At 48.9% G+C, this 22,878-nt stretch overlaps 1 protein-coding gene across 1 annotated transcript in view; it reads left to right on the top strand.

Annotated features, from left to right (window-relative positions):
• TBX21 (T-box transcription factor 21) overlaps positions 1-22,878 on the top strand; it is a 96,817-nt gene that overhangs the window by 4,546 nt on the left and 69,393 nt on the right. The window contains exons 3-4 of the mRNA XM_038754285.1: positions 9,807-9,872; positions 10,330-10,420. Coding sequence (XP_038610213.1) covers positions 9,807-9,872; positions 10,330-10,420 — 157 coding nt within the window. The remainder of the gene's footprint in view (positions 1-9,806; positions 9,873-10,329; positions 10,421-22,878) is intronic.

Raw genomic sequence — 22,878 nt, 5'->3', positions numbered from 1 at the left:
TGTACAGGGCACTGTACTGAGCATCTTCTGAGTTGTGAGCGTTGGGCCATTGTACTTCCCAAGTGCTTAGTACAGTGCTCTGCACACAGTAAGCGCTCAATAAATACGATTGAATGAATGAATGAATGACTGTTGAGCACTGTACGGTGTGCTTACCATGTGCAGAGAACTGTGCTGGCTGCTTACTGTGTATGGGCGACTGTAATGGGGGCCTATTCTGTGCTGAGCACTGAACTGGGAATCAACTGGGTCAGAGGACTGTACTGAACTTATACTATATGCAGTGGGCTGTGCTGGGTGCCTAATGTGGGCAGAGCACTGTACTGTTTGCGGTGCCCTATCCCGAGTGCCTACTCTGTGCAGAACTCCGTACTGATTACCTACTAGGTGCAGGTCACCATACTGAGCACCAACAAGACTCAAGGTGATATACTGGACGCCTACTGAGTACAGGGCATTGTCCCGGGCACCTATCAAGTGCTTAGTACAGTACTCTGCACACAGTAAGTGCTCAATAAATACGATTGAATGAATATTGTATGTGTGCAGGATGCTGTCCTGAGTCCCTATTGTGTACTGTTCTGAGCACCTTTTGGGAGCAGAAAGTATGGCTTGGGACTGCACAATAGACGAAGATGCATTTGGGTCCTAAAGGAGCTTACAATTTAATAGAGGAGGCCAGGGTCAGAATGGAAACCCGGAAGCCAGAGGATCTGGGTTCCAATCCCAGCTCTGCCACGTGCCCGCTGGGTGACTTTGGGCAAGTCGCTTCACTTTTCTGGGCATCCGTTTCCTCGTCTGTTAAATGAGATTCAACACCCGCTCGCCCCACCACCCGCTTAGACTCCAAGCCCCATGGGGGACCGTGGCTGACCTGATTACCTTGTTTCTCCTCCAGGCCCGGGAGCCAAGCAAGCACTTAATAACAATATTGTTGCTATTATTATTATTGATTATTATCCCACGTTTGGCCCTTAAGCCCTCCCTTCCGAGTCCATTACACATTTCCTTTCCCCTTGTCTTCTCAGAACTCTGAGTTTCCTGCAGAGAGGATGGGTGGCCTCACCTAAGAATCTGCCCCTATGCCCCTTGGGGAGGGGGTCCCCTGTGGTTCCCTTCCCCAATGTCCTTTGCCCTAGAAGGGCTGTTTTGGGCAGCTGGCAGAGAGGGATCAGTTGAGCGTGTGAACGCTCCTCCCAGCCCAGAATTGGGGGGATGCGAGAGGGTGTGAGGCTGGTGAGGAGGCGGTGAGTCAGCTGTGCTAATGAGAAACATTTCACGGGAAGGGAGGATGAGGGTAATGAGATGCCCAGGTGGGGGCTGCGGGCTTCTGGGGCTGCTTCTGGTCAGTCGGGAGGGAAGGGACCCGAGGGGGGAGAGGGGGGCAGTCAGAAACAACAATAATAATGATAATAATAATAATAATACTGATGATGGTATTTGTTAAGTGCTTACTATGTGTCAATCACTGTTTTAAGCACGGGGGTAGATACAAGGTGATCAGGTGGGACACAGTCCCTGTCCCACTTGGGGCTCATAGTCTTCATCCCCATTGAGAAGCAGCGTGGCTCAGTGGAAAGAGCATGGGCTTTGGAGTCAGAGGTCATGGGTTCAAATCCCGGCTCTGCCAATTGTCAGCTGCGTGACTTTGGGCAAGTCGCTTCACTTCCCTGTGCCTCGGTTACCTCATCTGTAAAATGGGCATTAAGACTGTGAGCCCCCCGTGGGGCAACCTGATCACCTTGTAGCCTGACCAGTGCTTTGCACATAGTAGGCGCTTAATAAATGCCATCATTATTATTATCCCCATTTTACAGATGAGGTAACTGAGGCACAGGGAAGTGAAGTGACTTGCCCAAGGTCTGACAGCAGTCAGAAATTGAGGTGAGAGCCAACCCTTCGTGGGGAGAGGGAGTTGTGGGGAGGTGGCCTCTCTGAGCCTCCATCCTCTCTGCTCCCTGGAAAATGGGGAGAGACGTCCCATCCGACTTTGGAAACCAGATGTATGTGCCAGTATATCCAGATACATGTAAATATCCAGCTTTTGGCCAGGCTGCTACCTGGTCAGGAGGTTTGGTGGGGTGGTGGGGGTGGGTGGGGGTTGGCATTTGGGGAAAAAGCAGGGAGTCCCCATTCATTCTCACTTTCAGCCTACCTCCCCCAGGGATCCTCTTTCTGAGATCAATCAATCAATCATATTTATTCATCATCAATCGTATTTATTGAGTGCTTACTATGTGCAGAGCACTGTACTAAGCGCTTGGGAAGTACAAATTGGCAACATAATCAATCAATCAATCGTATTTATTCATCATCAATCATATTTATTGAGCGCTTACTGTGTGCAGAGCACTGTACTAGACGCTTGCCCCCCGTTTCATCCTTCCCTCGGAAGGCTGGCTGGTCCATCTGTGGCTCCTCTCTTGTGTCTCGGGGCCACAGGAGGAAGCCATGACCAGCTCCGGTTCCAAACCCCACCACGGCTCCCATGAGGTTGCCCAGAGGGAACAACGCTGGAGTCAGTCAGACGACTGTACTAAGCGATTGGGAGACCACAATAGGTCTATCTAACAGACACATGCCCTGCCCACAAGGAGCTTACAGCCTAGAAAGGAGAGAGTCTTTCCCCTCTCTGCCCCAATTCAAATGGCCCGGCAGAAGCGGCCTGAGTGGGTCAGGGAAGGAGGGTTTCTGTGAGTCCTCCCCAGCGCTTAGAACAGAGCTTTGCAAATAGTAAGAGCTTAACAAATACCAAAATTATTATTATTAGGAGGGGAGAGGGGCAGCCCTGGAAAGTGATGATGATAATAATAATAATAATGATGGCATTTATTAAGCGCTTACTATGTGCAAAGCACTGTTCTAAGAGCTGGGGAGGTTACAAGGTGATCAGGTTGTCCCACGGGGTGCTCACAGTCTTCATCCCATTTTACAGATGAGGGAACTGAGGCCCAGAGAAGTGAAGCGACTTGCCCAAAGTCACACAGCTGACAATTGGCAGAGCCGGGATTTGAACCCATGACCTCTGACTCCAAAGCCCGGGCTCTTGCCACTGAGTCACGCTGCTTCTCCAGTATGATGGCCATCCAGATGATGGTATTTGTAAAGCGCTTACTCTGTGCCAAGCACTGTTCTAAGCAATGGAGTAGATACAAGCCCGTTGTTGGGTAGGGACCATCTCTATATGTTACCGACTTGTACTTCCCAAGCGTTTAGTACAGTGCTCTGCATACAGTAAGCACTCAATAAATACGATTGAATGAATGAATGAAGACAAACTAATCAGGTTGGACACAGTCCCAATCTCACGTGGGGCTCACAGTCTTAGTCCCCATTTGGAGAAGTAGCGTGGTTGGATAAAGCCCAGGCCTAGGAGTCGGAAGGTCATGGGTTCTAATCCCGGCTCAGCTCCTTGTCTGCTGTGTGACCTTGGGTAAGTCACTTCACTTCTGCCTCAGTTTGAGCCTCTGTTCCCTCATCTGTAAAATGGGGATTGAGATTATGAGATCCAGGTGGGACAAAACAGTGCCTTTAGCCAATTTGCTTGTATCCACCCCAGCACTTAGTACAGTGCCTGGCAACATAGTAAGCACTTAACAGATACCACAATTATTATTTTACAGATGAGGGAACTGAGGCCCAGAGAATAATAATAATAATAATAATGGCATTTATTAAGTGCTTACTATGTGCAAAACACTGTTCTACGCACTGAGGAGGTTACGAGGTGATCAGGTTGTCCCAGAGGGGGCTCGCAGTCTTAATCCCCATTTTACAGATGAGGTCACTGAGGCACAGGGAAGTTAAGTGACTTGCCCAAAGTCACGCAGCTGACAATTGGCAGAGCTGGGATTTGAACCCACAACCTCTAACTCCAAAGCCCGGGCTCTTTCCACTGAGCTGTGCTGCTTCTCTTCTGCTTCAGAGAAGTGAAATGACTTGCCCAAGGTCACACGGCAGACGAGTGGTGGAGCCAGAATAGGACCGGGCTCTACCACTAGGCCAGCCTGCGGACCACCTGGCTGGATGGGTCTTGCAGGGTGAAGCCTCCGGGCCAGCCAGAGGAGGTGGGCATCGCCAGAGAAGCTGAGGCAGCGGGCACCACAGGGTCAATCAATCAATCAATCAATCAATCGTATTTATTGAGCACTTACTGTGTGCAGAGCACTGGACTAAGCCCTTGGGAAGTACAAGTTGGCAACATATAGTGATGGTCCCTACCCAACAGTGGGCTCACAGTCTAGAAGGGGGAATAAAGACAGAGAACAAAACCAAACATATTAACAAAATAAAATAAATAGAATAGATATGTATAAGTACAAGTACAAGGGTCCTGTGCAGACGGGGAGCTGAGAGGACCCCAGGCCCCAGTGCACCCCGGCCCTCCGGCCCCAGGCCTGCCAGGCTGGGCTGAGTCTGGCCAGGTCGAGCTGGCAAGAGACTCGATAGTGGCTCAGGGGCTGAATGAATGAATGGATGAATCAATCAATCAATCGTATTTATTGAGCACTTACTGTGTGCAGAGCACTGCACATAGTAAGCGCTCAATAAATACGATTGATGATGATTGATGATGTACTAAGCGCTTGGGAAGTACAAGTTGGCAACATATAGAGACAGTCTCTACCCAACAGTGGGCTCACAGTCTAAAAGGGGGAGACAGAGAACAAAACCAAACATACTAACAAAATAAAATAAATAGGATAGATATGTACAAGTAAAATAAATAAATAAATAAATAGAGTAATAAATCTGTACAAACATATATACATATATACAGGTGCTGTGGGGAAGAGAAGGAGGTAAGATGGGGGGGATGGGGGGGGACGAGGGGGAGAGGAAGGAAGGGGCTCAGTCTGGGAAGGCCTCCTGGAGGAGGAGGAGGAGGAGGAGGCTGAAGCCAGACAGTGACTCTCCCAGCCCCACTTCTAAGTCTTAGGGAAGCAGCGTGGCTCAGTGGAAAGAGCACGGGCTTTGGAGTCAGAGGTCATGGGTTCGAATCCCAGCTCCACCACATGTCTGCTGTGTGACCTTGGGCAAGTCACTTCACTTCTCTGGGCCTCAGTTCCCTCATCTGTAAAATGGGGGTGAAGACTGTAAGCCCCATGTGGGACAATTTGATTACCTTGTATCTACCCCAGCGCTTAGAACAGTGCTTGGCACATAGTAAGTGCTTCACAAATACCAACATTATTATTATTATCATTATTGAGGGGCAACTCCTCCAAGAGGCCTTCCGGGACTAAGCCCCTCCTTTCCTCTTCTCCCATTCCCTTCTGCATGGCCCTCTGTTCTTTCCCCTCCCAGCTCCACAACACTTTTGTACATATCTGTCATTTATTTATTTCTATTCACTGTTGGTCACCCCTACCTATTCATTCATTCATTCAATCATATTTATTGAGCGCTTATTGTGTGCAGAGCACTGTACTAAGCGCTTGGGAAGTACAAGTTGGCAACATATAGAGAGGGTACCTACCCAACAGTGGGCTCACAGTCTAGAAGGGGGAGACAGAGAACAAAACATATTAACCTAACGAAACACCTAGACTATAAGCTCATTGTGGGCAGGGAATGTGTCTGTTTATTGTTGTATTGTACTCTCCCAGGTGCTTAGTACAGTGCTTTGTGCACAATAAATGCTCAATAAATATGATTGAATGAATAAAGCCCCCAGCAGGCTGCCCCTTTACCAGCACCCCAACAGTTGCTCCAGGCCCAGCGGTTCCCTCACTCTCCATTTCCCTCTGGCTGATTCCCAGTCAAGGCCCAGTACCCCCCAAACCCCCGCTACCCATGACTACTTGCCAGGATCCCCCACATCATTCTCTCCTTTCTTTCAGCAGGAAGAAGCATATTATTAATAATAATAGTATTTGTAAAGCATTTATTATATGCCAGGCCATGGGTTCTAATCCCGGCTCCGCCGCCTGTCAGCTGTGTGACTTTGGGCAAGTCACGTAACTTCTCTGTGCCTCAGTTACCTCATCTGTAAAATGGGGGTGAAGACTGTGAGCCGCACGTGGGACAACCTGATCATCTTGTTTCCTCCCCAGTGCTTAGAACAGTGCTTTGCACATAGTAAGCACTTAATAAATGTCATCATTATTATTATTATTATTATCATTATTATCTAAGTGCTGAGGTGGATATAAGCAAATAGGATTGGACACAGTCCCTGTCCCATGTGGGGCTCATGGTCTAAATCCCCATTTTACAGATGAGGTAACTGAGGCCCAGAGAAGTCACTTCATTGACTTGTCCGAGGTTTTAGAGCAGACAAGTGGTGGAGCCAGGATTAGAACCCATGACCTTCTGCCTCATGCTCTATCCACTATGCCATGCTACTTTGCCGTGCTACTGCGTGGCTTAGTGGAAGAGAGCCCAAGCCCGGGAGTAACGGGACCTGGGTTCTAATCCCCACTCTGCCACTTTCAGGGGCTTCAGTTTCCTCATCTGTAAAATGGGGACTAAATACCTGTTCTCCCACCTGCTTCAATTAGTCAGCGGTATTTACTGAGTGCTTACTATGTACAAGCACTATACTAAATGTTTGGGAGAGTGTGGTATAAGACAATTGGTAGACACCATCCCTGCTTCAAGGAGCAGCATGAGAAGTCAGTCAGTCATATTTATTGAGCACTTACTGTTTGCAGAGCACTATACTAAGCGCTTGGGAGAGTATAATGTAACAATAAACGCACATATTCCCTGCCCAAAGTGAGTTTAGAGACTAGAGGAGCAGCATGGCCTAGTGGAGAGAACGTTAGAGGATCTGGGTTGTAACTCCAGCTCTGCTACTTGCCTACTGTGTGGCCTGGGCAAGTCACTTAACTTTCATGTGCCTTAGTTATCTCATCTGTAAAACGGGGATTACAACTGTGAACCCATTTATCTAATCTGTAAAATGCGGATTAAAACTGTGAGCCCAGCGTGGGACATGGACTGTGTCCAACCTGATTATCGTGGGACATGGAGACTGTGTCCAACCTGATTATCTTGTATCTACCCCAGAGCTTAGTGCAAAAAAAAGAAAAGAAAAGAAAGAGCTTGGAAACTAGCTGAGGAGGCAGACATTAAAATAAATTACAGATGGGGATAACTCTAATGTCCACATCCTAATACTAGGAAGGGAAGAGTATTAAGATGTAGACATAAGGATAATAATAATAATTATGGTATTAAGTGCTTACTATGTGCCATTCATTCATTCATTCATTCAATCGTATTTATTGAGCGCTTACTGTGTGCAGAGCACTGTACTAAGCGCTTGGGATGTACAGGTTGGCAACATATAGAGACGGTCCCTACCCAACAGTGGGCTCACAGTCTAGAAGGGGGAGACAGAGAACAAAACAAAACATATTAACAAAATAAAATAAATAGAATAAATACGCACAAATTAAATAAATAAATAAATGGAGTAATAAATTCATACAAACATATACATATATACAGGTACTGTACCAAGCACTGAGTTGGATACAAGCAAATGGGGCTGGACACAGTCCCTTGTCCCATGTGGGGCTCACAGTCTCAATCCCCATTTTACAGATGAGGTAACTGAGGCACAGAGAAGTGAAGTGATTTGCCCAAGGTCACACAGCAGACAAGTGGCAGAGCCAGGATTAGAACTCATGACCTTCTGACTCCTAGGCCCTTGCTCTAGTCACTACGCCATGCTGGGCTGTGAGGCTGAGAATGGAGTGGGTATCGAAGTATTTAAGGGTTCAGACCTAAATACCCGGGGTTGCATTAAGGAGGGCGAAAAGCGTGGGGAAAAGAGGTTAGTCAGGGAAGTCTTCTCGGAGGAGGTATGATTTAGAAGGGCTTTGAAGATCGGGAGAGTGGCGGTCTGTCAGATATAAAGTGGGAGGGAGACTTAGGTCAGAAGGAGGATGTGAGCAAGAGGTCGACAGCGAGAGAGACCAGATCAAGGCACAGCGAGTAGGTTGGGTTTAGAGGAGCCAAGTGTGCAGGCTTTGTCGTAAATAAGAAAACAACAAGGTAAAGTAGGAGGGAACGAGCTGATTGAGCGCTTTAAAGGTGATGGAAAGGAGTCTCTGCTTGATGCTGAAGAGGATGGGGAACCACTGGAGGTTTTGGAGGAGTGGGGCGATGTACACAGAACATTTTTGTTAGAAAAAAAACGATCCAGGCAGCAGAATGAAGCATGGACTGGAGTGGTGAGACAGGACGCGGGGATGTCAGCGAGGAGGCTGAAGCAATAGTCGAGGAGGGATATAGTAAGTGCTTGGAGCAGCATTGTAGTAAGTAGTTTAGTTATTAGGCGGTGGTTCATATGGAAATTGGTCAGTGGGCCAAGTAGACATCAGACAGCAGGCCACATAGAAACACACACCTCCCGCCCTTAAACTTTTAGGTCTTCACAGGAGTGAGTGCCTTTAGACTGTGAGCCCCATGTGGAACAGGAATTCGTTCTGACCTGATGATCTTCTCTACCCCAGCATTTAGTACCGAGCTTGGCACACAGTAAGCACTTAACAAATACAATCACTGTCATTATTCCTTCCCCAAATCAGACTTCAGTAAGTTTCAAGGGAAGGGCAATCCAGAGGCGAGGATCAACCTCACCACTTTTTTTTTGAAGTGGTATTTGTCAAACGCCTACTATGTATAATAATAATTGCATTTGTTAAATGCTTACTATGTGCAAAGCACTGCTCCAAGTGCTGCAGGGCTCACGTGGGGCTAACAGACTTAATCCCCATTTTACAGATGAGGTAACTGAGGTCCAGAGAAGTGAAGTGACTTGCCCAAAGTCACACAGCTGACATTTGGCAGAGCTGGGATTAGAACCCATGACCTCTGGCTCCCAAGCCCGCGTTCTTTCCACTGAGCCAAGCTGCTGCTTAGGTAGGAAATTACACTAAAAATGCAAATAACTTGAAACACTGTTTATTTTAAATAATTTAACCAAGTACTTACTCAAGCACCATTCTAAGCATTAGGGTAATAATAATGATAGTAATGATAATGATGGTATTTGTTAAATGCTTACTATGTGCCAGGCTCCGCACTAAGCGCTGGGGAAGGTACAAGCAAATCGGGTTGGACACAGTCCCTGTCCCACATGGGGCTCACAGTCTCTATTCCCATTTTACAGATGAGGGAACTGAGGCCCAGAGAAGCGAAGTGACTGGCCCAAGGTCACACAGCAGACCAGTGGAGGAGCTGGGATTAGAACTCATGACCTTCTGAATCTCAGGCCCAGGTTCTATCCATTGTGCCATACTGCTTCTCACTATGCCATGCTGCTAGTCAATTGATCGAAAGTATGCCAGACACTATACTAAGCGCTGGGGTAGATGCAAGCCCTTCAAGTTGGACAACAGTCCATGTCCCACATGGGGCTCACAGTCAAAATCCCAAATCCATCAGTTGTATTTATTGAGCGCTTACTGTGTGCAGAGCACTGCACTTAGCGTTTGGGAGAGTACATTATAACAGAGTTGGTAGACATGTTCCCTGCCCACAATGATCTCACAATCTAGAGGGGGAGACAGATATTAATATAAATAAATTATGCATTGGTACACAAATGCTGTGGGATTTTACAGATGTGGTAACTGAGGCTCGGAGAAGAAAAGCGAGTTGCCCAAGATTATACAGCAGACAAGGCAGATCTAGGAATAGAACCCAGGTCCTTCTGGCTCCTTAGGCCCATGCTCTCCCCACTAGCAGGCCACGCTGTTTGTCCAGTTGGAGAAGCTCTCCAAATGAAGAGGAAATGGAGAAGGGACTACAAGCATCTTTACTGACTCCTCCCTGAGTTTCTTAAACAGCTACTCACCTCTCACCCATGGCCCAGGTGAATGTTCAAGAATATTGGCTGCGTTCTGTGCAGGCTGGTAAGCTCCAAACTTTATCTGCAAGGCCAGGTTACAAGCTCAGAAGACTTTCATGCACACAGAGCCTGAGAATTCAAGGCACCCAAAGGGGTGATGAGTAGGATTCAATGGACTGAGGGGGTGAGAGTTAAGGGCTCTCCCTCTCCCTCCCTCACTCTTGTGGACTCAGCAGGTGCCTCAGCCTTCACGAGCGAGGGAAATTCCTGTGCACTGCACACAACCTCTCTGATCAAGTCCTGACTCATCTCCGGATGAAGGCACCAAGCACGACCGGGTTTCAAAATGGGGGACCAGGGTGGGGACCAGTGAGGAGACCGAGGTTGGGGCTGGGACCTGGGGCCGAGGGATGTGCCCGGGGCAGGGACCGGGGGATGTGCCCAGGGCAGGGGCCGGGGCCGGGGCAGGGGCCAGGGCCTGGGGGTGGAGGCCACGCGGACACTTTTGTTTTCATTTTCAGGAGCTGGCAGCGGAACTGGCAGCTTCAACAGGGGAGGGAGGCTGAAGAGGGCGGGCCAATCTGGGTCCTTTCCCATCAACCATGAGAGGAGGTGGGGGATGGAGCCCAGACAGCTGCCAGTCCACTCACCACCCCTGCCCTCGCACCCTCAGTGCCCCCCTGGAAGGGTAGCAGTGCTGACTTCAACCTGGGCAGGATCCAGGAAAATGAGCCCATCCAGAGCACAGAGTCTGGAGAGTAAGATTGCTGTGGGCAAGGAACGTGTCTGCCAACCCTGTTGTGGTTTCTTATTTTTTAACGATATTTGTTAAGCACTTACTATGTACCAGGCACTGTACTAAACACTAGTTTGTACTCTTTCAAGTGCTTAGTACTGTGCTCTGCACCTCGTAAGTGCTCAATAAACACAATTGATTGATTCGTTAAAGAGAATGAAGAAGATTTAGGCTACTGAGGTCAAAGCAGGTCTCTGGCTACTAAGCCTGCCCTATCACTCCTGGTTTTAGGGTGGCAGGGGGAGGGTCTAGCCCCCTCACCCCACCCGCCTTGGCCCCGAAGGAGGGGAAACTGGAGGAAGCAGGAATGAAGGCACAGCCTGGGGTTCAGCAGGGCCTTAGCAGGGAAGAATGGCATTCTTGGGCCTGGGACACTTCTCCAAGCCCCTGGGAAAGGATGCGGCGTTCAACCTAAGGCCTTCGGCGAAAATTTGGAAAGACAGGGTAGAGTGGGGAAGGATGGTACGGGGTAAGGAAGAGGAGAAAGGCTGCTTTGGGGGCTTCAGGCGTTGGTGGAAGCTAGCTCTCTTCCTCCCTTCAAGGCCCTGCTGAGAGCTCACCTCCTCCAGGAGGCCTTCCCACACTGAGCCCCTTCCTTCCTCTCCCCCTCGTCCCCCTCTCCATCCCCCCATCTTACCTCCTTCCCTTCCCCACAGCACCTGTATATATGTATATATGGTTGTACATATTTATTACTCTATTTATTTATTTATTTATTTATTTTACTTGTACATTTCTTTCCTATTTATTTTATTTTGTTGGTATGTTTGGTTCTGTTCTCTGTCTCCCCCTTTTAGACTGTGAGCCCACTGTTGGGTAGGGACTGTCTCTATGTGTTGCCAATTTGTACTTCCCAAGCGCTTAGTACAGTGCTCTGCACATAGTAAGCGCTCAATAAATACGATTGATTGATTGATTGATTGATTGGAAGGGAAATGATTCCACTGTTCCTTGTGTGCAGACTGTAAACTCCCCTTAGACTGTAAATTCCTTACGGGCAGGGCATATGTCTGCCAACTTGGTTATATCGTTCTTTTACTCATTCATTCATTCAATCGTATTTATTGAGCGCTTACTGTGTGCAGAGCACTGGACTAAGTGCTCGGGAAGTACAAGCTGGCAACCTAGAGAAGCAGCGTGGCTCAGTGGAAAGAGCACGGGCTTTGGAATCAGAGGTCATGAGTTCAAACCCCGGCTCTGCCACTTGTCAGCTGTGTGACTTTGGGCAAGTACCACAATCATCATCATCCAGCCCTTCTGTCCCCAAATGTGATAGGTGTATGAGGCAGACCAAAGAAACAACATGGTGTAGCAGATAGAGCCCGGGCCTGGGAATCGGCAGGGCCTGGATTCTAATTTATTCATTTTACTTGTACATATTTATTCTATTTATTTTATTTGGTTTATATGTTTTGTTTTGTTGTCTGTCTCCCCTTTCTAGACTGTGAGCCCGCTGTTGGGTAGGGACCGTCTCTCTATGTTGCCAACTTGTACTTCCCAAGCGCTTAGTACAGTGCCCTGCACACAGTAAGCGCTCAATAAATGTGATGGAATGAATGAATGAATGAAGTCACTTCACTTCTCTGGGCCTCAGTTACCTCATCTGTAAAATGGGGATGAAGACTGTGAGCCCCCCCGGGGGACAACCTGATCACCTTGTAACTTCCCCAGCGCTTAGAACAGTGCTTTGCACATAGTAAGTGCTTAGTAGACTGTGAGCCCACTGTTGGGTAGGGACTGTCTCCATATGTTGCCAACTTGTACTTCCCAAGCGCTTAGTACAGTGCTCTGCACACAGTAAGCGCTCAATAAATACGATTGATGATAATAAATGCCATTAAAAAAACACACAAAAAAAACTTATAGAGACTGTCTCTACCCAACTATGGGTGCTTAGGACAGTGCTCTGCACACACTAAGCACTCAATAAATAAACTGATTGATCAATTGCAGAGATTCTCAGGGCAGCACTAGCCTGGGGCTGGGGCTGGGGACAGCTGGCTGTAGTCCTCAATCAATCAATCAATCAATCAATCAATAGCACCGAGTGGGTGCAGAGCACTGAACTGAACACCTGGGGTAGTACAGTAGAGTCAGAAGAGCTGACCCTTGCCCTCAAGGAGTTTACTAATTTCTTCATTCGTTCAATCGTATTTATTGAGCGCTTATTGTGCTCAGAGCACTGTACTAAGTGCTTCAGAGCCCTGCCCCCAAAAGAGAATTCTCAAATGGGTCTCCACTTGGCTGCCTGCTGCTCTGACTCCTCCGAGGCCAAAGCCCAAGCCGGGGACCAGGAGAGAGGTTGGGAGGGGCGGGAGACCCTGGGGCTAATCAATCAATCATTCCATCGATCGATCAGATAATAATAATAGTATTTGTTAAGTGCTTACTATGTGCAAAGCACTGCTCTAAGTGCTGGGGGGGCACAAGGTGGGCAGGTTGTCTCACGGGGGGCTCGCAGTCTTAATCCCCATTTTACAGATGAGGGAACTGAGGCCCAGAGAAGTTAAGTGCTCTGGAGTCAGAGGTCATGGGTTCAAATCCCCGCTCCACCACTTCATCATCATCATCATCAATCGTATTTATTGAGTGCTTACTGTGAGCAGAGCACTGTACTAAGCGCTTGGGAAGTACAAGTTGGCAACATATAGAGACAGTCCCTACCCAACAGAGGGCTTGTCAGCTGTGTGACTTTGGGCAAGTCACTTCTCTGGGCCTCCGTTACCTCATCTGTAAAATGGGGATGAAGTCTGTGAGCCCCATGTGGGACAACCTGATCACCTTGTAACTTCCCCAGCACTTAGAACAGTGCTTTGCACATAGTAAGTGCTTAATAAATGCCATTATTATTATTATTATTATTAAGTGACTTGCCCAAAGTCACCCAGCTGACAATTGGCAGAGCCGGGATGTGAACCCATGACCTCTGACTCCATCATCATCATCATCAATCGTATTTATTGAGCGCTTACTATGTGCAGAGCACTGTACTAAGCGCTTGGGAAGTACAAATTGGCAACATCTAGAGACAGTCCCTACCCAACAGTGGGCTCACAGTCTAAAAGGGGGAGACAGAGAACAAAACCAAACATACTAACAAAATAAAATAAATAGAATAGATAAGTACAAGTAAAATAAATAAATAAAAAGTGTAATAAATATGTACACACATATATACATATATACAGGTGCTGTGGGGAAGGGAAGGAGGTAAGATGGGGGGATGGAGAGGGGGACGAGGGGGAGAGAAGGGAAGGGGCTCAGTGTGGGAAGGCCTCCTGGAGGAGGCCCACTTTTCTGAGGCCGGCCGGCCCCCCCCCGGGGAGGCCCCGCTGCGGTTGTGTGGTGATGGATGGATGGATCATCATCATCATCATCAATCGTATTTATTGAGCGCTTACTATGTGCAGAGCACTGGACTAAGCGCTCAGGAAGTCCAAATTGGCAACATATAGAGACAGTCCCTACCCAACATCATCATCATCAATCGTATTTATTGAGCACTTACTGTGTGCAGAGCACTGTACTAAGCGCTTGGGAAGTCCAAATTGGCAACATCTAGAGACAGTCCCCACCCAACAGTGGGCTCACAGTCTAAAAGGGGGAGACGGAGGACAAAACCAAACATACTAACAAAATAAAATAAATAGAATAGGTACAAGTAAAATAAATAAATAAATAAATAGAGTAATAAATATGTACAAACATATAAACATATATGGATGGACTCCAAAGCCCGGGCTCTTTCCACCAAGCCGCGAAGGATGCTGTTCCTTCTCCAGCGATTTTAGGGGGTGGGAGGGCCGACGACCAGGATGAGGTGGGGTTGGTGGCTCTCCCAAGAGGCGGGTGAGGACAGGGGGATGCCGGAGATGGTCTCTCGCCCGGAGCCCTTCTGACCAGAGGTGGAAGCTCTTGGACATTCCCTGAGAGGAGGAGGAAATGGTCAGGGGATGAATCGGTTCAATTTGGGGGGCGGAGGGGAGTGAGCCCCAGGTTTATTTACATATTTATTTATGTACATATTTATTACTCTATTTATTTATTTTACTTGTACATATCTATTCTATTTATTTTATTTTGTTAGTATGTTTGGTTTTGTTAATAATAATAATGATGGCATTTATTAAGCGCTTACTATGTGCAAAGCACTGTTCTAAGCACTGGGGAGGTTACAAGGTGATCAGGTCCCACGTAGGGCTCACAGTCTCAATCCCCATTTTACAGATGAGGGAACTGAGGCCCAGAGAAGTGAAGTGACTTGCCCAAAGTCACACAGCTGACAGTTGGCAGAGCCGGGGTTTGAACCCGTGACCTCTGACTCCAAAGCCCGGGCTCTTCTCCACTGAGCCACGCTGTTCTCTGTCTCCCCCTTTTAGACTGTGAGCCCACTGTTGGGTAGGGACCGTCTCTATACGTTGCCAACTTGTACTTCCCAAGCGCTTAGTACAGTGCTCTGCACAAAGTAAGCGTTCAATAAATACGATTGATTGATTGATTGATTGGGGAGGGAGACCCCCTCCTTTCTTCTGTTTGGAGGCAGGGGAGTAGGTGAAGTGAACCCTTGAAACTCTCTCCCCCTGCCGCCCCCCCGAAGATTAAACAGCGCCCCCCAAAGATTGAGAAGCAGCATGGCGTAGTCTGAAGGGAGTCCGAAGGTCATGGGTTCTAATCCTGTCTTCACCACTTGTCTGCTGCGTGACCTTGGGTAAGTCACTTCACTTCTCTGGGCATGTTTGGTTTTGTTCTCTGTCTCCCCCTTCTAGACTGTGAGCCCACTGTTGGGTAGGGACTGTCTCTCTATGTTGCCAACTTGTACTTCCCAAGCGCTTAGTACAGTGCTGTGCACACAGTAAGCGCTCAATAAATATGATTGATTGATTGATCAATTGGGCCTCAGTTCCCTCATCTGTAAAATGGGGATGAAGTCCGTGAGCCCTACGTGGGACACCCTGATTACCTTGTATCTACCGTCCACTACAGCGTGGCTCAGTGGAAAGAGCCTGGGCTTGGGAGTCAGAGGTCGTGGGTTCTAATCCCCACTCTGCCACATCAGCTGTGTGACTTGGGCAAGTCACTTACCTTCTCTGGGCCTCAGTTACCTCATCTGTAAAAATGGGGATGAAGACTGTGAGCGCCATGTGGGACAACCTGATCACCTTGTATCTCCCCCAGCGCTTAGAACATTAGCACATTCATTCATCATCATCATCATCAATCGTATTTATTGAGCGCTTACTATGTGCAGAGTACTGTACTAAGCGCTTGGGAAGTACAAATTGGCAACATCTAGAGACAGTCCCTACCCAACAGTGGGCTCACAGTATAAAAGGGGGAGACAGAGAACAAAACCAAACATACTAACAAAATAAAATAGGATAGATATGTAGAAATAAATTAAATAAATAAATAAATAGAGTAAAAAAATATGTACAAACATATATACATATATACAGGTGCTGTGGGGGAAGGGAGGGAGGTAAGATGGGGGGATGGAAAGGGGGACGAGGGGGAGAGGAAGGAAGGGGCTCAGTCTGGGAAGGCCTCATATTTATTGAGCGCTTACTGTGTGCAGAGCACTGTACTAAGCACTTGGGAAGTACAATTTGGCAACACATAGAGACGGTCCCTACCCAACATAGTAAGCGCTTAACAAATACCAACATGATTATTATTATTATTACCCCCGCTCTTGGAACAGTGCTTGGCACATAGTAAGTGCTTAACAATCAATCAATCGCATTTATTGAGTGCTTACTGTGTACAGAGCACTGTACTAAGCGCTTGGGAAGTACAAGTCGGCAACACATAGAGACAGTCCCTACCCAACAGCGGGCTCACAGTCTAGCATCTAACAAATGCCATCATCATTATTATTATTAAACACAAGAAGGGGAGACTGAGGGAGAATGTGGAGTCCTCTTCTCCGGACTTTCTTTTGTGGGCGGGGGTCCCCACTCTCAAGAAACAGTGTCCTGGTTGTCTATAGGAGGAGCAGCGTGGCTCAGTGGAAAGAGCCCGGGCTTTGGAGTCAGAGGTCATGGGTTCGAATCCCGACTCCACCACATGTCTGCTGTGTGACCTTGGGGAAGTCACTTCACTTCTCTGGGCCTCAGTTACCTCATCTGTAAAATAGGGATTAAGACTGTGAGCCCCACGTGGGACACCTTGTAAACCCCCTCAGTGCTTAGAACAGTGCTCTGCACATAGTAAGCGCTTAACAAATGCCATTATTATTATTATTATTATTATTATAAAGTGGAGGTAGGAGGATGGATGAGATGACCTCTCAAGACCCCCCTGCCCCCCACGCCTTCTAGCCCAGGTCTCTCTTCCTCCATCCCCCAGAACCAAGCCGGGGCTGGGGTGGGGTCCTCCCTGGGGGTCTGTGTCCCTCTGGGGACCCCTCGCCCCCCGAGGCACTGGACTCTGCGGTCAGCACTGAGACGGGGAGGAGGGCGATGGGAGGGTTTGGGGAGGTAGAGCAGGGAGATGGTGTGAGAGCGATAATGGCAGAGGAGCCCGGGGCCCGGGGGCTGAGGACGGGGCGCCAGGATGCCGGGGACCCCCCGAGACCCTTGTCTCTCCCAGCCGGCAGAGGGGTCGCGGAGGAGAGAGGAGCGGGACCTCCGTCTTGACCTCTGCTTTGAGAAGCAGCGTGGCCCGAGCCAAGGCCCTACTGAGAGCTCACCTCCTCCAGGAGGCCTTCCCAGACTGAGCCCCTTCCTTCCTCTCCCCCTCGTCCCTCTCTCCATCCCCCCCATCTTACCTCCTTCCCTTCCCCACAGCACCTGTATATATGTATATATGTTTATACATATTTATTACTCTATTTATTTATTTATTTTACTTGTACATATCTATTCTATTTATTTTATTTTGTTAGTATGTTTGGTTTTGTCTCCCCCTTTTAGACTATGAGCCCACTGTCTCTATATGTCGCCAATTTGTACTTCCCAAGCGCTTAGTACAGTGCTCTGCACACAGTAAGCGCTCAATAAATATGATTGATGATGGTGATGATGATGATGAAAGAGCCTGGGCTTGGGAGTCAGAGGTGGTGGGTTCTAATCCCAACTCCACCACTTATCAGCTGTGTGACTTTGGGCCAGTCATTTCACTTCTCTGGGCCTCAGTTATCTCATCAGTAAAATGGGGATGAAGATTGTGAGCCCCACCTGGGACAACCTGATTACCTTGTGTCTACCCCAGCGCTTAGAACAGTGCTCGGCACATAGTAAGTGCTTAACAAATGCCATTATTATCATTATTATTATAGCGTGGGTCAGTGGAAAGAGCACGGGCTTTGGAGTCAGAGGTCATGGGTTCAAATCCCCACTCCGCCAACTGTTAGCTGTGTGACTTTGGGCAAGTCACTTAACTTCTCTGTGCTTCAGTTATCTCAACTGTAAAATGGGGATGAAAACTGTGAGCCCCCCGTGGGACAACCTGATCACCTTGTAACCTCCCCAGCGCTTAGAACAGTGCTTTGCACATAGAAAGCACTTAGTAAATACCATTATTATTATTATTATTATTATTACCTCTGGCTTGACCTCTGGCCTGGCCCTGGCAGAGGCCCAGGCCTCTCGCCCCCCCCGCCGTCTGAGCCGGCTGCTCCCGCCCCTCGCCCGACACTGTCATTGACCACACAAGGACCCACACTAAGGACAGACACACACTGTCACCCATGCTCGCCCACATCCCCCCGGGACCAATTCCCAAAGACACATGGACGCCCAAGGAAGCACACTCTCCCATCTGGCGCACATTCAACAACTCGCTTTGGCACACGCTCTTGGCTCCCCACTCCCTCCCCACTGCACACTCTCACGTGTACACGCACACCCACAAACTCATTCATTCATTCATTTAATCGTATTTTTTGAGCGCTTACTGTGTGCAGAGCACTGGACTAAGCGCTTGGGAAGTCCAAGTCGGCAATATATAGAGACGGTCCCTACCCAACAACGGGCTCACAGTCTAGAAGGGGGAGACAGACAACAAAACAAAACACGTAGACAGGTGTCAAAATCGTCAGAGCAAATAGAATTTGTTCTGCCAGTGTACTCTCCAAAGCGCTTAGTCCAGTGTTTTGCACACAGAAAGTGCTCAATAAATGTGGTTATTATTATCATTAATACTAGTTCAATGCCACGGGTACTCAACCTTGTACTCCTCAGAGTACACCCTTCCCAGATGCCCACACACCCCTCACACCGATCTTCCCTGCCCCCTGGCACCTCTGCCCTATTAATAATATTTCTTACTTCGGGCCAAGCACTGTGCTGGACACTGGGTTAGACATAATACAATCATGTTGGACACAATCCCTGCCCCAGGTGGGGCTCACAATCTAAAGGGAAGGGATTAACGGGGATTCAATCACTCAATCGATGACATTTAGTGAGTGCTTACTGTGTGCAGAGTACTGTACTAGAGCCCACTCTTGGGTAGGGACTGTCTCTATATGTTGCCAACTTGTATCTCCCAAGCGCTTAGTAGAGTGCTCTACACACAGTAAGTGCTCAATAAATACGACTGATTGATTGATTTGGAAGAGGACAGTAGAGTTGGAAGACAAGTTCCCTGCCCACAGGGATCTTTCAGTCTAGAGGACTATAGTCCGCTAAGACCCGGTTGCTGCTTCTGCACCTCGGGGCCCCTAAGCGCTTAGTAGAGTGCTCTGCACACAGTAAGTGCTCAATAAATACGATTGATTGATTGATTTGGAAGAGGACAGTAGAGTTGGAAGACAAGTTCCCTGCCCACAGCGATCTTTCAGTCTAGAGGACTATAGTCCGCTAAGACCCGGTTGCTGCTTCTGCACCTCGGGGCCCCTAAGCGCTTAGTACAGTGCTCTGCACACAGTAAGTGCTCAATAAATACCTGGAACCTAGAGAAATGACTAGGAGGTTTGGGGCTTCTCCTCGCCCTCCCTTCCCTTCTTCTCTTCCCTTCCCTAGCTCCGCCTGGGCCTTGGGAGCGAGCCAGGGATAGGGGAAAGGAGGGGCAAAATAATAATAATGATTATGGTGTTTGTTAAGCACATAACTACGTGCCAAGCACTGTACTAAGCGCTGGGCAAACTGAGCTTTCAACCCCCGACCTCATCCTGGACGTCAAACCCCAAACTGGTGGAGGAGCGGGCAAGCTTGGCAATGGGGTCAGTGACACCGAGCTCCTCAAGAGCAGGGCTGGCGGTCCCATCTGCAGGATCCCACAGGATCCAGTCATTCATTCGATTCATTCGGTCAAATTTATTGAGCATTTACTGTGTGCAGAGCACTGTACTAAGCGCTTGGGAGGGTACAATACAACAATCACCAGTCACATTCCCTGCCCGCAGCAAGCTTACAGTCCTGTCCCTGTCTGTGCTGGGCAACTTTGGCGAACTCACTAACCCTCCCTGGGGCAGTTTCTCTACTTGCGGGGAGTTGTCTCATGGATGGATGAGGATCAGAGGGAGTTTTGTCATAGTATTTGTTAAGCGCTTACTATGTGCCAGATACTGTACTGAACACTGGGGTAGATACGAGCTAATCAATCAATCAATCAATCAATCAATCGTATTTATTGAGCGCTTACTATGTGCAGAGCACTGTACTAAGCGCTTGGGAAGTACAAATTGGCAACACATAGAGACAGTCCCTACCCAACAGTGGGCTCACAGTCTAAAAGGGGGAGACAGAGAACAGAACCAAACATACCAACAAAATAAAATAAATAGGATAGAAATGTACAAGTAAATAAATAAATAAATAAGTAAATAAATAGAGTAATAAATATGTACAACCATATATACATATATACAGGTGCTGTGGGGAAGGGAAGGAGGTAAGATGGGGGGATGGAGAGGGGGAGGAGGGGGAGAGGAAGGAAGGGGCTCAGTCTGGGAAGACCTCCTGGAGGAGGTGAGCTCTCAGCAGGGCCTTGAAGGGAGGAAGAGAGCTAGCGCGGCGGATGGGCAGAGGGAGGGCATTCCAGGCCCGGGGGCGGACGTGGGCCGGGGGTCGATGGCGGGACAGGCGAGAACGAGGTACGGTGCCGAGATTAGCGGCGGAGGAGCGGAGGGTGCGGGCTGGGCTGTAGAAGGAGAGAAGGGAGGTGAGGTAGGAGGGGGCGAGGGGATGGACAGCCTTGAAGCCCAGGGTGAGGAGTTTCTGCCTGATGCGCAGATTGATTGGTGGCCATTGGAGGTTTTTGAGGAGGGGAGTAATATGCCCAGAGCGTTTCTGGACAAAGATAATCCGGGCAGCAGCATGAAGTATGGATTGAAGTGGAGAGAGACACGAGGATGGGAGATCAGAGAGAAGGCTGGTGCAGTAGTCCAGACGGGATAGGATGAGAGCTTGAATGAGCAGGGTAGCAGTTTGGATGGAGAGGAAAGGGCAGATCTTGGCAATGTTGCGGAGCCGAGACCGGCAGGTTTTGGTGACGGCTTGGATGTGAGGGGTGAATGAGAGAGCGGAGTCGAGGATGACACCAAGTTTGCGGGCTTGTGAGACGGGAAGGATGGTAGTGCCGTCAACAGAGATGGGAAAGTCAGGGAGAGGACAAGGTTTGGGAGGGAAGACAAGGAGCTCAGTCTTCGACATGTTGAGCTTTAGGTGGCGGGCGGACATCCAGATGGAGATGTCCTGAAGGCAGGAGGAGATGCGAGCCCGGAGGGAGGGGGAGAGAGCAGGGGCAGAGATGGAGATCTGGGTGTCATCAGCGTAGAGATGATAGTTGAAGCCGTGGGAGCGAATGAGGTCACCAAGGGAGTGAGTGTAGATCGAGAACAGAAGGGGACCAAGCACTGAACCTTGGGGAACCCCCACAGTAAGAGGATGGGAGGGGGAGGAGGAGCCTGCAAAAGAGACTGAGAAAGAACGACCGGAGATATAAGAGGAGAACCAGGAGAGGACGGAGTCTGCGAAGCCAAGGTCAGATAGCGTGTTGAGGAGAAGGGGGTGGTCCACAGTGTCAAAGGCAGCTGAGAGGTCGAGGAGGATTAGGACAGAGTACGAGCCGTTGGATTTGGCAAGCAGGAGGTCATTGGTGACCTTTGAGAGGGCATTTTCCATGAAATGAAGGGGACGGAAGCCAGACTGGAGGGGGTCGAGGAGAGAGTTGTTGTTGAGGAATTCTAGGCAGCGCGTGTAGACAACTCGTTCAAGGAGTTTGGAAAGGAATGGTAGGAGGGATATGGGACGATAACTAGAAGGTGAGGTGGGGTCAAGAGAGGGTTTTTTTAGGATGGGAGAGACATGGGCATGTTTGAAGGCAGAGGGGAAGGAACCAGTGGAGAGTGAGCGGTTGAAGATGGAAGTTAAGGAGGGGAGAAGGGATGGAGCGAGAGATTTCATAAGATGAGAGGGAATGGGGTCAGAAGCACAGGTGGCCGGAGTAGCACTTGAGAGGAGGGAGGAGAGTTCCTCTGAGGATACCGCTGGGAAGGATGGGAGAGTAGCAGAGAGTGTTGAGAGCCGGGGGGATGGAGAAAGGGGGGAAGAGACTTTGGGGAGATCGGACCTGATGGATTTAATTTTGTTAATGAAGTAGGAGGCCAGATCGTTGGGGGTGAGGGAAGGAGGAGGGGGAGGAACCGGGGGCCTGAGAAGGGAGTTGAATGTACGGAAGAGCTGGCGGGGGTGATGGGCATGGGTGTCAATAAGGGAGGAGAAATACTTTTGTCTGGCAGAAGAGAGGGCTGAGTTAAGGCTAATCAGGTTGGACACAGTCCCCGTCCCGCATGGGGCTCACATCCCCATTTTACAGAGGTGGTAACTGAGGCCCAGAGAAGTGAAGAGACTTGTCTAAGGCCACCCAGCAGACAAGTGGTGGAGCTGAGATTGGAACCCAGGTCCATCTGACTCAGGTCTAGGCTGTTTTCACTAGGCCAGGCTGCTTCTCCGGGGAGTATTCTGGAGAAGGGGTACCTAGAGGGCTCTGGTGTGTATCCTCTCACTGCAGAGAGGAAGCTGCAGTGGAGGGGTAATAATAATAATAATAATGGCATTTATTAAGCGCTTACTATGTGTAAAGCACTGTTCTAAGCACTGGGGAGGTTACCAGGTGATAAGGCGATCAGGTTGTCCCACTGGGGGGCTCACAGTCTTAATCCCCATTTTACAGATGAGGTAACTGAGGCACAGAGAAGCCAAGTGACTTGCCCAAAGTCACACAGGTGACAATTGCCGGAGTCAGGATTTGAACCCATGACCGCTGACTCCAAAGCCCGTGCTCTTTCCACTGAGCCACGCTGCCACAATAATGGTGGTAGTTGATA

Source organism: Tachyglossus aculeatus, chromosome 11, assembly GCF_015852505.1.
Source record: "Tachyglossus aculeatus isolate mTacAcu1 chromosome 11, mTacAcu1.pri, whole genome shotgun sequence".
In the NCBI taxonomy this organism is placed as follows: Eukaryota; Metazoa; Chordata; class Mammalia; order Monotremata; family Tachyglossidae; genus Tachyglossus; species Tachyglossus aculeatus.
Note: the sequence above shows the minus strand (reverse complement) of the source record. Positions and strands in the feature narration are given on the sequence as shown.